Below are 18898 nucleotides of genomic sequence, written 5' to 3' on the forward strand. Positions count from 1 at the left end.
ATCCTGCATAAGCAGAGATGGCAATAAAGTACCTGTTCACAGTGTCAGTGCTGCGGATGGGCTTCCACATCTCGGCTGCTACACAGCTACTCAGAGGACATTCAGCGAGTCACTGTCCCTGGGACAGCACCTTCTTTCTCACCTGGTGCAGTGGTTGTAAGTCTCACAGGCAAACCCATACGCCAAGTTTCCTCTTGAACCTTTTATCTGCTGGGAAGATTAGACTAGGCCTTTCTCCAATTCTTTTATCTTTCATCTGAAATAATACTGGTCTCTAGTTTAGATCTAGGATTTAAATCTAAATATGATCTAACTATAAAGTTGTAGGCAAGGGGACAAAATGTTGTCTTGAATTTTAAATAAGTAAATAAATTGAACCTATAAATCCATAAGGGTTATATTGAAGGCTTCAAGATGGTTTCTTTAGAATCCTGTCCTCTCTGGCCCCACACTCCACCACCATTGTGACCAAAGCCTGGCACCTTCCAGTTACAGAAGGTCAAAGCCCCAGGTAGGCACTGCCCCAAGCTCCTGCCCTGCCCTGCAAACCCTCTCCTCCTCCCCTGCCAATGCCTCACTTCTGCTTCCTGGTTCACAAGTTCTAACCTTCCTGCCTCCTTCACACAGGAACCCTATGGCCTTCCCAGCAGCATCTCAAGCTGCTCAGGTGTCCCGAGTCCACACCCAGCACATGCCCTGTTCTACGCTGCCCTTCAAGGTCATGCTAGACTGAGGGAACCATCTGTGCACGCTAGGACTCCTGTTCCCCTTCTCTTTACTCCACACACAAAGCCCTGCCAGGTCACCAGCATTACCTCCGACTTCTCAAATCATCTATGCTTTTTAAAAATTATTCCCACAAAAAACCAACCAACAAACATTCATTCACTCGACAAGGATTTATTGAGTTCTTACTAGTGCTGAAAACTGAGGATGGAGCAGTGGGTGGTTGCTGGCAATGGGTGTGTACATTGTGAGGGGAAGGGAGGTTAAACGAGTGAGTGAACAAGATAATCCCAGAGGGTGAGAGGCGCTGTGGGGACAAACAAAACCCAAGTGGCGGAGCAGAGTGACTGTGGAAACAGCACTCGGTCTTCAAGGGAAGAGTCTCTGGGATGGCAGCAAGCTGAGGACCTGCACCTACACTGTGCCAGGAAATCACAGGAAGACAACAGCAGGGCCAGGCCCGGGTGGGCACCAGCACCGAGTGGACATGGCACACACTGTTCATTCAGAGGAGGGAATGGAAAGAAGACATGAGGTGTGGCCCAGCTGGGCCAGGAGGGGCCTCCTGAATCATAAGCTGAATGGCTGGAAGAACAAAGAGCCCTGTCCTCTTGAGGGCTGGCCATGGCCTCCCTCCCCCCATGGGCCTCTCGGGAGCAAGGCACTGAGGGCTGGGGTTTGTGGGGGTCCACTGCATCTTTCCATTTCAGTCCCATCTTTCAGAGCCCATAACCAGGTCATCTAAGTGTGGGCTAGAATAGGCTGAAATGGCTTCTGGAATGGATGCAGATGGAGCCTGGATAGAGGGGGATCCACTCCAGACCCCAGCCTTCTGTCTGCTAACTCTGCACGGGGTGGGAAAGTAGCCCACAGGGGCTCCTCCAAGGCCACTGCTGAGGACACATTGGGCCCGTGAAGGCATTCGTGTGGCTGCACAGGATTAGCTCGTTGGCCAGGTTCTCAGGGGTAGAAAAGACCCTAACACACACCGAGAGGGGCTCATCATTGTCGGGCCTGGGAAAGAAATGAAAGTCCAAAGATACTCTCCCAAGCTGAGCTCCCCAGCGCACACACACAGGCACGCACACACAGGCACACCACACACATGCACACACAGTCCACAGGGGCACAAGGTGACCTGAGGATCCTCCCTCTGACCTGACAAGTCTTTCCCCACAGGGGCATGAAGGGTGCAGTGGGGCAGTGGGGTGGGGTGAGGTGCTGTTCCCGAGTCCCCATCAGAGCTCATACTCGGGATCTAAGCCCTCCTTCCCCAGAGTCTGGGGATACAGACAGTGGCAGCAGGAGGAGCGCAGGCATGGGACGTGAGCCTGCAGCCCTGCCTGCTGTTGGCCAGCTCCAATGCCCTCACCCAAGGGGTGTCCTGCTACACGGGGGGGGTCTTGGGCTGCTTGGCTTTCCTAGTTCACCACTCAGCTTTCTCTTCCCCATGGCCAACTCCTGTCCTGCTTTTCTTGATCCCACTACACCGCAAGACACAAATGCAAGGGGAGAGTCAGGGAAGGCACTGAGAAGCACCAGGCCCCAAGGTCCCCAGCAACTGGGGTTACACTGGCAGTGGAGGCTCTCTGTGCTCTCTTTCTAGTCTCATGAAAGTGCCCAGGCCATGTGCCTGTGTTCCAAAGGGGAATGGGTAGGAGGCCAGCAGCCCCATGTCTCCGGACCTCAGGAAATGGGAAGAGGACAAAGCGGTGGAAGCCAGATAACTTGCTCAAGGTCCGACAGTCTGAGAGCAGCTGGTTCCATGGCCGGAGCACCATCTGATGGGACCAAGTGTGAACGAATCCTCGAAGGGTTCAGTTTCACCTGGCCTGGTCCGGAGAAGTTTGCAGGGGGTGCGGGAGGCCTGAGGCGAGGCTGGGAGGGTGAGGGGCTCCTCCTCGCCCACTCTCTGCTCCTGGCACAGTGCACTGGCTGCATCTGGCATGCACATTTGGACAGCTCCTGTCCCCTTGGGCTTCTCTGCTTCTCTGAATTCTACGGCAGCCTGATCTTACTCACATGGCAACTGGGAGCCTGCCCACAGCCAGTTGTGGCTCTGCTTGTGGTCTGGTACCAGGAGCTGATTCAGGAGACCAAATAGCAAACACATGGTGCTAGGGCAGAGAGGAACGCATAGGGAACTAACTACAAAATTGGTCAGGATCAAAAGCCACAATCAGCAACAAGATGCCAGGGACAGAGGGGAAACGGGCTCAGAAGGCACCATGGAGGCCAGCACCGGGGCCGCCCTTCCCTGCAGACCCAGTGGCCATTCACAGCTTGGGGAGAAAGGATGGCAGGTGATACAGAAGATCTGAGCCATGGTGCTGGAGGCCAAGGACTGCTGCTGGGCCGCCAACCAGAGACACCCTTCTCACCTGCAGACAGGCAGCCTTGGGGCTCCCTGGCTGTGGGGGCCGTGGCCGTCAGCTGGTGTCTGCTCCGGCATCACACTCGAAGTCAGGCAGCTTGCCAGAGGAAGCCAGATGGGTCGGGACGAGGTGCGTGCAGGAGCTGAGGCCATCGGCTCATGGGACTGCCGTCCTCTGTCACTTCTTCTTTGGGGCAGGCTTGCTTCTCCTTTTCAACCTGGTTTACAGAGAGAAAAAGGAAACTTCACAACATTGGTATGTGGCTCTCTCTCTCTCTCTCTCTCTCATCACTCACTATCCCTCCAGTCAGTTAATATAATTCTCAGTGTGTAGACTACTTTCGAGGTTCTTTTTCTTCTAGGAAACCAGCTTTAGAATTCCTCTCTTTAGTTTCTCAATTCTGGCAGTGTCTGGCCAAAATTAGAAAGATAATATTTTTTCCTGGACTGAACATAGGAAAGACATTCTTTGAAAGTTCTCTTACTTTATGTACAGTAATTGTTTCTTCTCTGGTTACCATTGCAAATGATTTTGAAGCACAGAAAAACACAAAGGGAATGAAAGTACACCCCACTCTTGGAAAAAGTTTTATTACCCAGCAACATAAACCAGTGAGCGTACAGATGTATACACAGAGTGCACCCACTTACATTATAAAATTATGACCATAGTGACATTTCCTATTTGATGGGGAGCAGATTGTGCCCAAGAAGTAGCTGAACAACATCCAGTAAGTTCATTATAAATATGTGGCACCACCCTTGGCCATCCCAAAACAGGAAAATAATGGATCACTATTACAATAAAGCCAACCCTTATATACAGTGTCCTAATCCTGTTGTAGCACAGCTTGAAAGGTTAAAGCCTGTCCACAGCACAGAGCAGATAAGAAAACGGTTCATGCCCAGGTACCATTAGAGCAGAAAGAGTCCTAAGAACTTATTCTGCACATGCAAGACTACTGTATGACTGTTCTTGAATGTAAATAGCTTATAAGGCTCCACAAGACCTTGAATGTGGACTGGAACTGAATTCATCATCAAATCTATCTCTGGAGCTTTGGTAACTGTCTCATAAGCACTAAGGTGCCACCTGTACCTGAGGATCTTGGGAGATCACTGCCATGTAATTCTAATAGCAATTAGAGTCTCTATGATTACTTAAGTCCCAAGCATATTCATGCCCACTCTGGTTTGAGGATAGAGCATGGCGAGCAATGGGGCATGAGGAAAGCTGAGCCACGTCGTGAATGAATATTTGAAAGAAGTACAAGAATGGACTGACAATCCAACCCAAGCACCTTACCTGGCTAGGCTCAGGGCCAATCCCTTTTAATAATCCTCATAGCCAATTTGGCAAGCATTTAATAATATAAATACTAATTATCTAAAACATAAATGCTTTGAGCAAAATAGCAGTTCAAAACATATACAAACAAAATGTAGGCATATAGATTGAAAAGGAAAACATAAAACTGGCTCATTCAAAACATGATTGTCAATGTAGAAAACCCCAGATTCCACAGCCCAAAAATCTAGAATAAGTTTATAAAAGCACAGGATACAAGATGGATATATAAAAATAAGTTATATTTTTACATACTAGCAATGAACAAATAGAAGTTGAGTGGAAATCAGTATGGAGATACCTCAAAGAACTAGGCTTAGAGGGTCCCATTTGACCCAGCAATTCCTCTGCTGGGGATCTTCCCCAAAAGAATTAAAATAATCATACCACAGCGATATATGTGCACCCATGTTTATAGTGGCACAGTTTGTAATAGCTAAAGCTTGGAAACAGCCCAAGTGCCCATCAACTGGAGTCTGGATAAAGAAGATGTGGGTTTTTCTTTTTTATAAAATGGAGTACTACTCAGCTATAAAGAACATGAAACTAGAGACATTTATAGTTAAATGGATGGACATTGAGGCCATACTCGTAAGTGAAATAAATAGGACACACATGTGTAAATACCGAATAATTTCTCTAGTGTGAGAAACTGAAAGTGTAAATAAGGATCAAAATGTATAATTGATAATGTGAAATAGGAAGATAAAGTCTAAAGGGGTAGGGGAAGCTGGAGGGGTTGGGGAAAGGAAAGAAGGGAAAGGAAAAAATACGAGAAAAGGAAAAAATGGAAACAAAGATTCTATAAATAGGGAAGGGTGGAGGGCTTGAAGGGAGGGCAGGGAAATGGGGAAAAAATAAGAACCAAGATACATCATGTACAGGTACAACATCTCAATGATGAATGTAACTGTATTATATACCTAAAATGTACCAATAAACCTAATTAAAAACAAAGTTAAATTTAAAAAGGTACTACTTTTAATAGACACAAAGCATAAAGTAAATGCAAAACAAACAAAACATGTAGAAAGTTTATATGATAAAAACTAGCTAAATAAATGGAGAAGTGGGTTGAGTTCACAGATTAGAAGATTCAGTGTTATTACAGTTCCCTAGTTGATCCATAAATGCAACGTGATCTTTTTCAAAATCCTATTGGAACATATTTATAAAACTTAACACAGTGAAAATTTGTATGGGGAAGTAAAGGACAGGAAAATATTTTCAAAACTAATGAAGAACGATGGAGATTCACAGTAGCTGACTTCAGTACCTACTGGTAAGCTACAACTATACAGTAGAGCGTCGGTCAAAAGAAAGGTGATGGATGCAGGAAACAAACCCACACACAGGTCATCAACTGATTTTTTTTTTTTTTACTAAATTGCACAAGTAAATCAGTAAAAACTCTTTTCAACAAATAATGTTAGAATGATGGATAAACATATACAAAAAAATTAACCTGAATCCACACATCAAACTATTTACCAAAAAATGGACTCAAAATGGATAGTGACGTAAGTAAAACCTAAAATTGTATGTTTCTAGAAGAAAATATAGGATAAAATCTTTGTGATGCTGGGTTAGGAAAAGATCTCTTACATACTACACAGAAAGAATGACCCACAGACAAATTTGTTAGGTTTGATTTTGTAAAAATTAAAAATTTGGCTCTTCACAAAGCACTGTTTAAAAAATGAAAGAAAAAGAAAATGAAATGCAAGTCACAGACCTGGAGAAAATATATGAAAGGCATTTCTCCCAGTTTTTATTTTCATTGGCCTGTGTTTGCAGGGCACTGTGGCTGCGCTCTTCACCGGGAGTGGCCACATGCGCATAACACACGCGTCCCCCGTGCCCCTCCTCTTCGCATGTGCAAAAGATCTATCTCCCTGTTTTCTATCACCTGTCTTTCATTTTACTCTTTATTTATATTTCGGGTTTCTGCATCTGTAATTAAAAAATTGTCAGAATATTTTAAAGCTCTCAGTCACAATAATTAGAAAACAATTTTTAAAATATGTGAACTAGTTGAACAGACACTTTATCAAACAAGTGCCTTTCATGGATGATCTGTGGCCTTATTAAAAGAAGCCCCGCTTCCCATAGTGGGAGCCAGGTAGGTAATGCGATGTCCACTGCGGCTTCCCTTCTTCGCCTGACCCCCCCCACCCCCAGACACCATGTTCTTCTCATCTCCCCAGCAAGCTGCACACCTGCACTTCACTTCTGGAAGAATCGACACGAGAAATGGGGGAGAGTGTGGGAGGAAATCAGCGCACAGCGGAAGAAGAAACGGAATGCAGGGACCTAGAGATGGTAGGTCACACTGTTATCGTGACATTTGTCAGAGAAGGGGGATAAAGGACAGAAAGGGTCAGAAGGAAACTTCTAAGACACAGGCAAATGGGTCTCAGCTACACAACAGCATCTCTGCATTTATTTAGTTCTTTGACATCCTTCATCAGAGTTCTGCAGCTGTCTGCATTTAAGATTTTGTACACATTTCACTAGATTTTACCTAAGCATTGCTTTACTTTGGAGGGGTACACATACAAATTGCACTGTGGTTTGTTGTTTTCTTTTTCAGCCAAACGTGTTTACAGAAAGGACACTTAAGAAGCCTGAAGCTTGGGGAAATGGCTTCCTGCTCAGGGCTCCCCATGCCCCGACATGTACTTGCTCCTGACACTGTGACCATTTTTTCTCTCACTTGGTCCTGGCGAACCACAAAGGACACAGCTTGCTCACGGCCATGTTCTCCCCCTCCCCAGCAGAGTATATAGAGCTTTGCAGGTATGCAGTAAGGTCTGTTGAATGGCTGAGCGAGTGAGTGATATTGCCATGAGATGAACACCCCGATGAAGTGTATTAGGGGCTGAGCTTCTCCTTGTACACACAAGCAGACATTCCAGGAGAGTCAGTATTCCTCCCCGAGGCCCAGGACTGGGGTGCTCGCTTATTCCATGTTACTGCAGTCAGCAACCTCCACTGAACTATCAGACAAAGGAAGCCCTGGGCACAGCCATCCAAAGTACAGACCAACAGCATCTAGAGGAGCAGAGCAGCCACAGTGGTGCTTCCTACAAAGGGATTTAATACAGGATGGGGCTGCACAGGGGAGGGGAGAGTGGCCGGGATTAGGCAGAAGGCAGAGAGGAGAAATTCCTGGAAGGAGGAGGCCTGAAGGGCAGAGGAGGAAAGAGGAAGCTGGCTCTCCACAAGCCACAGACAGCCCCCTGTCCTACAGCTGGACCAGTGCTGCGAGAGACAGGAGGGTGCTGCACCGTAGGCTTCCGGGAGGCCCAGACTGAGCTCTCACCAAGGGCATTGGGGACATGCCCTGTAGGACACCCTGAACACTCCAAAGCGACCCCCGGCTCCATCACAATCACTCATAATCTCATCTACACTGTGGTTTTGACCTTCCACCCTCGTGGGCTCTAGGCGCCTTGGCAGTTCCTCAAATGTCCACATAGGGACAAAAACTAGGTCTCCTACAGAAAGGAGGGGACTTGTCCCCAGTGGGAGTGAACTGCTGCGCCAGTTCCAAGAGCACCCCTCCCTGTAAAACCACACACAGGCTTGACCCCTGGCTTCCGGGGCTGTTAGCTCCTCCCACTCGCCCATTCTCAGCCTGAGGAGCACTTCCCTGCCGAGGAATCCAGGCTTTCATCTCTGCTTCCCTAGGTCGGGCTACGTTGTTTCTTCAGGATACAGAGAACCCTGGACAGTTGCAGCCCCCAGCAACATTTCTGGTGAGCCAACCAGAAAGCAAAAGCTTCTAGGAAAATCTCAATCTCTCCCTCCCTCCCTCTCTCCCTCCCTCCCTCCCTCCCTCCCTCCCTCTCTCTCCCTCTCTCTCTCTCCCTCCCTCTCTCTCCCTCTTTCTCTCTCCCTCTCTCTCTCTCCCTCTCTCTTTCTCTCTCCTCTCTCTCTCCTCCCTCTCCTCTCCTCTCCCTCTCTCCTCTCCCTCCCTCTCTCTCTCTCTCTCTCCCTCCTGTTTGTCCTCTGTGTCTCTGTGTCTTTGGTTCCTCATTGCACGCACAGGTTGAACAGTTAAAGGCCACGAGGGAGTCATCGCTTATCAACTCCACTGACAGGATAATCCGGTCATGGCGTGGAATAGTTTAGGCTCTACTGGGCACAAGACTGCTTACTTCCACACTCTGTGCAGGTCTGTGTCTCCTGTGGGTATGATCTAAAATCTAATATTTCTCCCTTCTTTCCCCAACATTTCACTCCGTTTTCTCATTCTCTTTGGGAAACTTCAGTGACTCGGTCTCCTGCCTCGGTAGCCCCTACCCTGAGCTGCCCCTTTTGTACTTTATAGTCAAAGTCTCACCTGGGCCTTTCCCCCAGGTGGCTTTATCTCTGACTATCCTTAGTAAGGTACTTGCTTTGTGTCCCTTTCCCAAAACCTCAGGGAGCCATCCCAATTCACCTTTCTTCCAGGTTCCCTGATTGGCCCCCTGGGCGTCAGAAAAGTTCACTCATAGACAGGAGCTATACTCCCTACTTGTAGAGAACAAACGGGGCTCCTTTCTTCCTCCCTTCCAAATATGGACAAATCTTCTCCTTGTTCCTTCTAACTACAAAAGACATTGGCAAAGTCCTTTATAATTAGGGTAAATGGGAGAAATGCTGTTTCTGAACTGGTTAGATGGAGCAGGGGACTCCATCCTGTCTTTCAGGAGTCATAGTGGGCCGCAGGGTAGGGAGAGATTGAAAGGCATCAGTTCTGCCCCTTCACCAGAGGCATTTGGTAGGAAATCTGACCTCTGGAGGGACATCCCAGAGCTCAACAGGTCTCTGTCGTTTTGCGGGGATGCCCTCGGGAAGATGCCAGGCCTAGTCTCTCTCCTCTCCGCTGGTCCCACGAAGCACCATGGAAACACCCTGCTGGTCCCATCTACTTGGCCATTAGGCTGTACCCTTAATAACTGGAAAGAGTTTGACCCTGGCATTCTGAGAATTAAGCAACGTATCTTCTATTGCAATAGAATTTGCCCCAGTATAAATCACAAGGTGGGGAGAACTAGTTAGGGAATGGCAGTCTGAAGTCTAATACTGCTCTTCAATTAGCTTTTTTCAAAAGACAAGGAAAGTGTTTTAAGATCCTTTGCGTTCAGGTATTTGTGACTGTCTATCAAAAACCATCCGCCTGCAAAGGCCCAAGAAATATAATCCTTAAAGAGGCCACCGTACAGGAGCTTGATAGCAATAATGGGCCTCTCTTTGAACCCCCACCTGTCTCTCATGGGGACGTGGGTCTGTTTCTCTTGTCTGATGAAAGAAACCACACTGGGAGGTCTCCTTGCCCTCCTCCTCACAGTGCACAGGCCCGGGCACCAGTCCCATCCTCCCCACACAGCTCAGACACTCTGTCACCAGTGAGCTCCCCAGAGAGACCCAATATTCTCCAGCCCCCTACTTGTGCCTCTCAGACATCTATAGGCCCCACAGGACATTCTCAGTGTGGAGCTTCCTATTCTTCTAACTCATGGCTCATCCTGCCTCTCTACAGGAGTAGAGAGGATTATTCGAGTCCAGGTTCTCTTTTCAGTGGGAGATACGCAACAAGGCAAAGAACATGTAGGCTGCTTCTCAGAAGACTGGAGTAGGTTTGCAGATGGGTTTCAAACTTTGTTCCTTGCTTTTGACCTCTCATGCTGAGATGTCCAATTTGTCCTGGCTATTTGCTGTATGTATTCCAGATGGAAAACAAAGAATCCTAGAAAAACCTAGGAGATACGCAGATGAACAATAGGCCATAGGAAAGGAAATAAATCATCCCACAGAGTGACCCCCCTGACAGAATCAAATTGGAACTATAATACTCCAGGTGGACTAGCCATGAGGTCTAAAATGATGACTGCTCTTATTGCGAGAATAAAAAGATGTATTAAGAAAACTGTTAATTATGAAAAGGTGAGAGAGACTGCACAGGGCAAAGAGGAAAATGCAGCTGTCATAGCCAATTAGAAGACGGTTTCATTAATATGCAAACTTAAGTCCATCTTCCAAGGAGGGACAGGCGCTAATGGGACAACATTTCATTAGTCAGCCAGCCCCAGATGTTTGCCACAAATTACAAAATCTTCAGAAGGGTCCCTAAACCTCTTTGACCCAATTGTTAGACCCAACCTTTTCAGTGTTCAATAGTCAAAAACTCGAAGAGGGTAAAAAGGAGAGGAACTCAGAACAAAGGCAGACCAGAATTCTGAGTGTTCCAATTGGCAGTGCTTTAAGCACACCCAAACTGTCCAGGGAAAATTCAAAGCCAATCAAGGAAAGGGTCCCTGTCTTAAATGCAAAGAAACTGGACACTGAGCACATGACTACACTAGGCCACTGCCCAGGCCCTGCTCCATGTGTCAGGTGGCCAATGTGCCTGACTCATGAAACTGGAGGATTAAATGTCCTCGCCCCCAAAGAGGGGCTAGGCCAGCCAAAACCCTCCCCTCTCACTCTGCTGAAGAGGACTGAAGGGGCCCCAGGGAATCTGCAATGCCCCTGTCTACAGACATCTCCATCTCCTGCAAAGAGATCAAGGTGACCCTGGACAATATGGGTAAGCAATTTCAGTTCCTTTTAGAAACAAAGCCAACTTACTGTTTTAACTTCCTTCTCTGGTAAACCCACCTCTAAATCTATAGCCATAATTGAGGTTGAAGGGAGTCCTAGTCAAAGCTTCTTTACTCCTGCTTTGACATATCAATTTGAAAATCAAATATTCAACTATGAGTTTTTTATTTTCCCATGGTGTCCTACTCCCTTACTAGGAAGAAACTTCCTACTAAAATTGAAGACTGTTCAATTCTGGCAAAGGCCAATGTGGATTTTACCTGTTGAGACTATACCAGACCTCCCTGTAGTGCAATAGAATAACTGGGAGGCAAATTCAGCAATACCAGTAGTTATAAAACTGAAGACGTCAGACAATTTCCCAGCTGAAAACAACATTCTATCAAAGAAGAGGCCTGTCAGGGCCTCCAGCCTCTCATGGACAGGTTTCTCAAACATAGCCTTTCGGCCGCCTTGTCTTTCTTCTTGCAATGCCCTATTCTCCCTATAGTAAAACTCTGAGGAGAATATCAGATGGTACAAGACCTCTGCCTTGTTAATGAGGCTGTAATCCCAATCCACCCATTAGTGCAGATCCATATACAATCCCTTCCCAAGTTACAGGAGACACAAGCTGGTTTTCCATCTTGAAGCCCAAGGACGGTTTCTTTCTTATTCTTCTTTACCCAGACTCCCAATCCCTGTATTCTTTTGAATGAAAAAAAATCCCATCTTGAAAGAAAGACAATCTACTTGAATAGTTCTTCCACAGAGCTTTAGGAATAGCCTCCACCCTTCTGCTTGGGCACCAAGGACTTGAAGAAACAAAGAGCTAAATGGTGTCCATGGCGGTATTTGGAAGACAAATTAGCCCTTCCTCAAGGGACATGATGGAAGGCTACAAAACCCTCTCATGATTCTGTCCATCTGGAAAGGGACCCTACATGTCCAATGGCCACTTGAATTTTACAGGACCAGGACTAGTGACAACTACCTGATAGAGCTGCAAAGCTCGCCCAGTTTATTCCCACAATAACCCTGGCAAGCCCGAACTGCCTCCTTTGTTAGAACCGGTACAGAAGGGAGGAACATACCTTGAAGAGGACTAGCAATTAGACTTTACGCTCATGCCACCACGTGGGGGAGTTAAACAAATATCGGACCTAACTGACACTGTCACAAGTTGGACTGAGGCCTTCCCTATGTGTTCAGAAAAGGCTACAGAGGCAGGCAAGGTGCTCCTCAAAGAGTTCATCCCTTGCGGCCAGGGATGTAGCTCAGTGGCACCGTGCCTGCCTCACAAGCACAAGGTCCTGAGTTCAATTCCCGATACAAAAAAAAAGAGAGATCATCCCTTGGTTTGACTACCTCAGTCCCTTCAGAATAACAATGGGCCTTCTTTTACCTCTCAAATAACTCAGGGGATAGCAAAGGCTTTAGGAACAAAGTACCACCTCCATTCTACATGGAGACCTCAGTCTTCTGGAAAGGTCAAAGGGCCATCCAGACCCTAAAATGGATTCTGGCAAAACTTTACCAAGAGACTTCCGGGTCCTGGCTCTGATTATTGTCAGGAGCCCTCATGAGAATTTGAAACACCCCAAAACCAGTCTAAATATGGGTCCTTTTGAAATTCGGTATGGAAGGTCTTTTCTACCTTCTGAATACGGTAGTGATTCAGACCACAAGGCTAAAGCATCATATTAACTTGGGCCACGCACAATCACATGGGAACAAAGTCACCTCTCTAGGATCAAGCCTGACTTCCTCTCAAAAGGCCGAACTACAACTCCTTGTACCCCTACCTCCCTATAGCTCCACAGTCCCTCTCTGTTCTAATCCTGGCCAGCCACACAGAAGGCTCATGCCAACAGCTGAAGATCTCTGAGATGGGACAGTGGTCAATGCCACTTTTGTATGCAGGTAAGTGGCTACCACAGAATTTAACATTGGATCCAGATATTCACGCAGTTTTACAAGACTATCCTGCTATCCGGGCCAGCCTTCTCCAATGTACGCCTTGACCAGCTGGGCTCTAGACCTACTTGCAGCTGATCAGAGGGAACCTATGCAATGCTTAAAGATGACTGGATTTTTCTTTGTTTGTTTTTGTGTTTTAAGTAAATGAGTCTGGAGTGGTCTTGGCTTGGATTCCATAATCCAAAAGGCTAGAGAAAACTATGATAACTACCAACATAGGGTCAACAATGATCTCTACATTGGTCCAGGTGAAAAATAAATGTCTGGTTCTGGTTCTCGTGGCTAGCCTTCCTCACTTGGCCCTTGACTGCTACAATTCTCTTCTTGATTCTTGGCCCATGCTTAATGTCATAACTTCTCTCTTGTCTTCCAAGACTCAGCAGCTATATATCAGGCTGATAATCACCCAAGGATCCAGCCCATTCTTCCAGAACCCAGCCCCAAGTGCCCAAGGCCTCCTGCCAGCTCCTGGATCAGTTAAGCTGAGAATTCTGGATTCTCATACAGGTAGGGGCTATGCCATCCTCAGCAGGAAGCAGTTCTAGAAGAATCGACCTGGTCAGCCTTCAGCAACCCATAGGAATGATGGGAAGCACGTCTCTCAGGAGGTAGTTGAGGCAGAGAGTGAGAAATTCCTGGATGGAGGAGGTCTGAAGGGCAGAGGGAAAAAGAGGAAGCTGGCTCTCCAAACAGCACAGACAGCACCCTGTCCTAACAGCTGGACCAGTGCTGGGAAAAGCAAGAGGGTGCTGCACTGTAGGCTTCAGGGGACCACCATGAGCTCTCTGCAAAGCACCCTCACCTAACACTAACGGTGCCTGGGGATGCCTGCCCGAGGACATCCTGAACACCCCAGACTGACCCAAGCCCACCATAATTAGTTACAACTCCTGTACACTGTGCCTCGATCTCCACCCCGCGGGTTTGGGCACCGTGACAGCTCCTCAGAGGTCCATTCCGGGACAGACCCCCCACCCCCGAAAGGGGTTGCCCTGTCCCGGATAGGGTGCTCCACCCTGCAGGCTCCAGCGCGGCTCTCGGGCTCTGAAAGCAGCTTCTCCGCCCGCCCGAGCTCTTCTCTTGTCCACTCCCACCCGGGCAGGGGCCTGACTGCGCGTCTGCACCTCCCTTCCACCTGCGCGCCCGGCCCAGCTCCCCGCTAGGGCCCGGAGGCCCGCCAGCGCCCACCCCGCGCACCCCGCTACTAACCTGGGCGGGAGGGCGAGGCTACCGGAACCTAGCGGCCCCGCGGGGCGGCGCCTTGGCCTGGGCGGGCCGCGGCTTGGCGGGCGGCGGGCGGAGCTCTGCGCGGGGCCGCGGCTTGGCGGGTGGCGGGGACCTCGCAGGGGACCGCGGCTTGGCGGGCGGCGGGGACCTCGCCGGGGGCCGCGGCTCGGCGGGCGGCGGCTTGGGCCTCGCAGGGGACTTGGCGCGGCGGCTGGTGGGGCCGAGAGAAGCTGTCCTCTCCGCGGCCCGCCCGGCCCCGCCCGGCCCCACCCGCCCGCGGGCGGCACCCACCTGGCGCGCTGGCAGGCGCAGCACACCCAGTCCTCCTCCTGGCGCTCGTAGAAGCAGCCGCTGCGGCACAGGCTGTACCTGCGGTCCACCAGCTCGCGCTTGGAGTTGAGGAAGGTGAAGGGCGGGCAGCAGCGGATGATGAAGTGCTCCGACAGCCGCTGGTTCTTGGACAGGCGCGGGCCCTCCTTGGCCCCCTTCTGGCTCATCTCACTGCGGGGACGGGCGGGGCAGGGCCGCGTCAGGCCGGACGCAGCCCGGGCCGGCTCCCCGCCTCGCCCCGCCCAGGGAGGCCTCCGCTGAGTCCGCGTGACTCTCCGCGCGCGGCGTTGTAAAGCCATGTTTTCTCCGAGAGGGAGAGACTTACAATGGAAAGGGAAAATACTACAGAGCCGAACAAACCCTGGGCTAAGTCACATCCTAGATTTAGGAGAGGCGTTTTCTCTCAAAAGCAAAGAGCGGCTTACTAAAACTCTACGCGGGACGCGCTGGTGCGCCCTGTCATCCCTGCGCTGTGGAAGGCTGAGGCAGCCCAAGTTCGAGCCCAGCCTGGGCAAGTTACTGACTTGGCAACACCCCGTTTCAACATTTAAAAAAGAAAGGAAAAGGAAAAAGTGATTGGGGTGAAGCTCAGTGCTAAGGGCCTGGATTCAGTCCCCAGTACCGGGGGACTGTAATCATTACTCATGCCAGAACGTACTACAAAACAGTGAAAAAACTACTCACACATACATCAACGTGTTTAAATCTCACAAACAACGTTGAATAAAAGAAATCAGACGCAAAAGGATGCAGCTGTATAATTCATTGTATGACTGACTTTATGTGGAGCTCAAAAGTAGGCAAAAAGTAATTGATAGTGCCAAAAATCAGAGCAGGTATACTTGGATCTGAATAACAAATCCACAGAGCCTGCTGGGGATTGAAAATGGTCTTCTAGGAATGTGACAATTGCAGAAATTGTCCTCACATCCCATTAGTCAACAACAGTCAGCGGATTAGCATGGACAGTGGCATAGCTGCACCCTGAGAATGTCCCAGCTGCCAGTAACTCAAGGTGCCGTTGGAGACACAGGTGTGCACTGTTGTATTGACCAACAGACGTTTGTGCAGAATTCAAGGAGAGCACAGAGAAGGATGACAACAGAACATATGTTCTGGGTCTTTAATTAAAAACAACTAACTCATGTTTTAATGGTTTAGATCTAAAATGGTTTGGGTGCTCATAAGGTGGGCTGTAGCTGACTTGCTATTAGCAGGTGAGGTCTGGTGGGAAGAGGTAGGTCACTGGGGGCGAGGCCCGGAAGGGTTTATCTCCCTCCCAGATCCTCCCTTCACTTTACCTACTTCCTAGCCGCCATGATGTGAGTATCTTTTCCTCTGCCATGTTGCCCTGCTTTAGAGCCAGCCAACTATGGACTGAAACCTTCACAAACTGTGCATGAAAATAAATCTCTCCTTTAAATTGTGGGTGTCAGGGAGTGTCTCAGCAACAAGGGAAGTGACTGAGACAGATTTTGGTAACAGAGAAGTGGGGTTGCTGCTGTGATGCTAACTGACCGTGTGGTTCAGAAGCCTGTGGAACTGGTTTATGGGAGGAGTTCGGAAAAGTTTAGAGAAGCCCTAGAATGCTGTGAAGTGAGCTCTGCAGGAAAGTCTGGTCAGAGCTCAGCAGACCAAAAGGATGGTAAAAAAGTAGATGGAAAAGACCAAGCTCAGGTTTCAGTTGGAAACGAGGACTTCACTGGCAGTTGGACAGCAGGCAGTGTGTATTATGCTGTGACAGAAAACTTGTCTACATTTTGGTCCTGTCCTGAGGCACTGTGGGAGACTAAGAACAGTAGACTAATCTGGTGGAGGAGATTTCAAAGCAGCCTAATGTAGGGGCTGTGGCATGGATAGTGTTGGGGCTTTTAGCCAGGTTTATATGGAAAATCAAGAGCTAAAAGCCTATTTTGAAAGTTTTCAGTTTTATCAGAAAGAAATCATCTACTAAAATGGAGGAGAAGAGAGGAAAACTTAGTTGAGGAAAGGATTAACATTAAAAAGAAGCTAAGTTGCTAGAGATTTAGTTCAGTGGTTCTGCCGCCTGGCCTGCCTCACAAGCACAAGGTCACAAGTTCGATCCCTGGTACCAAAAAAGAAGAAGAGGAAGGAGGAGGAGGAGGAAGAGGAGGAGGAGGAGGAGGAGGAGAAGAAGAAGAGGAAGAAGAAGAGGAAGCAGAAGCAGCAGCAGCTAAGTACTTTGGATCAGGACAATAGGAAAAATGGCTTGAGGGCATGTAAGAAATCAGCAAAACTCCCATTCATCACAGGCTCAAAGAAATAAGGCTGTAAAACTTTCTTTTGAGAAGAGAAACCTGGGACACCTTGCTCCAGAAAGAGAACTGATTCCCTGGGATCCACTTCACCATGCTCAGCCATCCAGGCCCTCTGGGGCCCCTGCACCCATGATGTAAAAGGACCTACTTAGTTCTGGAGCTTGTGGCAGTCCTTGGTGTCATCCACATGGTGCTAGTTTTAGGTGCATGCAGAATGCAAGAGTGTGCAGTCGGGAAGGTTTCCACACAGATTTCAGAAGAAGCCCTGGAGGCTGGGCAGTGTGCCCCTGAGAGGGCATTGTGTGAAGGTGATCATGCAGTGGAGACTCCAGGAATCTGGGGAAGCCAGGAGCTTGGCACCTCTGAGGAAAGGAAGGAATGAGTAGAGCCAGAACAAGAGATAAACTATGAGGACTGCAACCAACAGCAGGGTCACATGAACAGAGCCAGCCACGCTGTTTAAATCTTACATCAGGCCACACCTTGCCCCAGGAGCTGGACACAGAAATAGAAGATTTAATGTTTGCCATGCTGGGCTTCATTCTTGCTTTGGTCCTATTGGTTTCTATCCCTCTATGCCTCCTTTTCAGAATGGGAATATTTAACCTGTGCCTTCGTATGTTGACATTGTTTAGCTTTCTTTTGATTTTTTACAGGGACTCACAGCTAAGCATTTGCCTTGAGTCTCAGAGGAGACTTTGGACTTGGACTTTTCAGCAATGCTGGAACTGTTAAAACTCAGGCAACTCTTAGAGATGGACTAAAGGCATTTTGCATAAAGAGATGCATGTGAGTCTTTTGGGGGCCAGGTGCAGAATGTTACAGTTTAGATCTAAAATGTCACCTTGCCTCATGTGCTCACAGGCAGGGATTGTAGATGACTGCATTGTAGGAGTTTATTGTTGACTTGCTCTTAGGAAGTGTGGTCTGTGAGAAGAGACTTGAGAGTTTGTCTCCTTCCCCAGATCCTCCCTCACTTTACCTGGTTCCTAGCTGCCATAAGACCAGTTTCTCCTCTGAGATGCCCCTCTGCCATGCTGCCCTGTCTTGGAGCCAGCAGACTATGGACTGAACCCTCTAAAAACTGTGAGCCAAAACTTAACTTTTCTTCCTTAGAGTTGTGGGTGTCAGGTATTGTGTCTCAGTGATGAAGAAAGTGACTAAGATATCACATTAAGGTGATATTTTAATGCTTTTGATTTTTTTAAATGTGATCCTCTTCTGCTACAAACAGAAAGGAGGACTGAAAAAACAGTTAAAATACATTTTTGCATCTTGATTTACGATAGTCCAAATTATTTATTGCATCTGTGATGGGTGATATAAATACTCTTTCCAAATGTTTCACTTGCTTTTATCACGCAAAAATAATTAATCTTACATAATTAAATTATTTACTTCAAAAAATTTTAGTTTTTATGCAGTGTTTTACATTTCTCTTAGAAATGTCTTTTTCTCTAAGTTTTTAAACATATACATGTACATTTCCACTTTAAAAGAAAATCCTCTCTGGACTCCACTTCCACATCTGTTTGCCTCCCTATTATTCTCCTCTTGGTAAAGTTCTTCAAAAATTATCAATACTTTTTTCTCTACATCTACATCTCCCATTCATTGTTCAATACACTTCAGTCACACTTCTGCTCCTTTCCTCCTAAATAAAAACAGCTCGCAGCTGGGCATGGTGGTGAATACCTATAATTCCAGCCCTCTAGAAGGCTGAGGTAGGAGGATTGCAAGTTCCAGCCCACCCTGGGGAACTTAAGAACTTAGTGAGACCCTGTCTCAAAGAAAGGACGGGGATGTAGCTCAGTGAAAAGGCACTGGGTTCAAAGCACAGCACTGAAAAGAAGTGAGGCAGCTCTTCGAAGTCCTCCATGCTGCTAAGCCAGTTGTTTTCTTCTCTCCATGTTAACTGTTGACCCTCTCTCCATGTTAACTGTTCCTTCCCCTATGATACCACATTCTCATGGATTTCCTCCTACATCTCTGCAGCCGCTTATAGGCTCACCTGCTTTATCCAAAAGTTTAATGTTCAAATTGTTCCAGATATAATAAATAGTA

General features: G+C 47.9%; 1 protein-coding gene across 3 annotated transcripts in view; it reads right to left on the reverse strand.

The window, feature by feature from the left end:
- Positions 1–884: 884 nt before the first annotated feature.
- Positions 885–18898, reverse strand: part of Mobp (myelin associated oligodendrocyte basic protein) — a 34903-nt gene continuing 16889 nt past the window's right edge. For 2 of the 3 annotated variants that reach the window (XM_021258083.2, XM_087210703.1), the window contains 3 exons: positions 14517–14726; positions 14208–14436; positions 885–3318 (listed from right to left, as the gene is read on the reverse strand). In XM_021258083.2, the coding sequence (XP_021113742.2) occupies positions 14226–14436; positions 14517–14722 (417 nt within the window). In that variant the 5' untranslated portion in view covers positions 14723–14726 and the 3' untranslated portion in view covers positions 885–3318; positions 14208–14225. Of the gene's footprint in view, positions 3319–8411; positions 13649–14207; positions 14437–14516; positions 14727–18898 lie in introns of those variants that run through there. The other variant, XM_087210702.1, reaches the window with a different exon arrangement.

This window comes from Heterocephalus glaber, unplaced genomic scaffold, assembly GCF_053883595.1.
Source record: "Heterocephalus glaber isolate CG9 unplaced genomic scaffold, H.glaber_assembly_v1.0 deba00001175, whole genome shotgun sequence".
NCBI lineage: Eukaryota > Metazoa > Chordata > Mammalia > Rodentia > Bathyergidae > Heterocephalus > Heterocephalus glaber.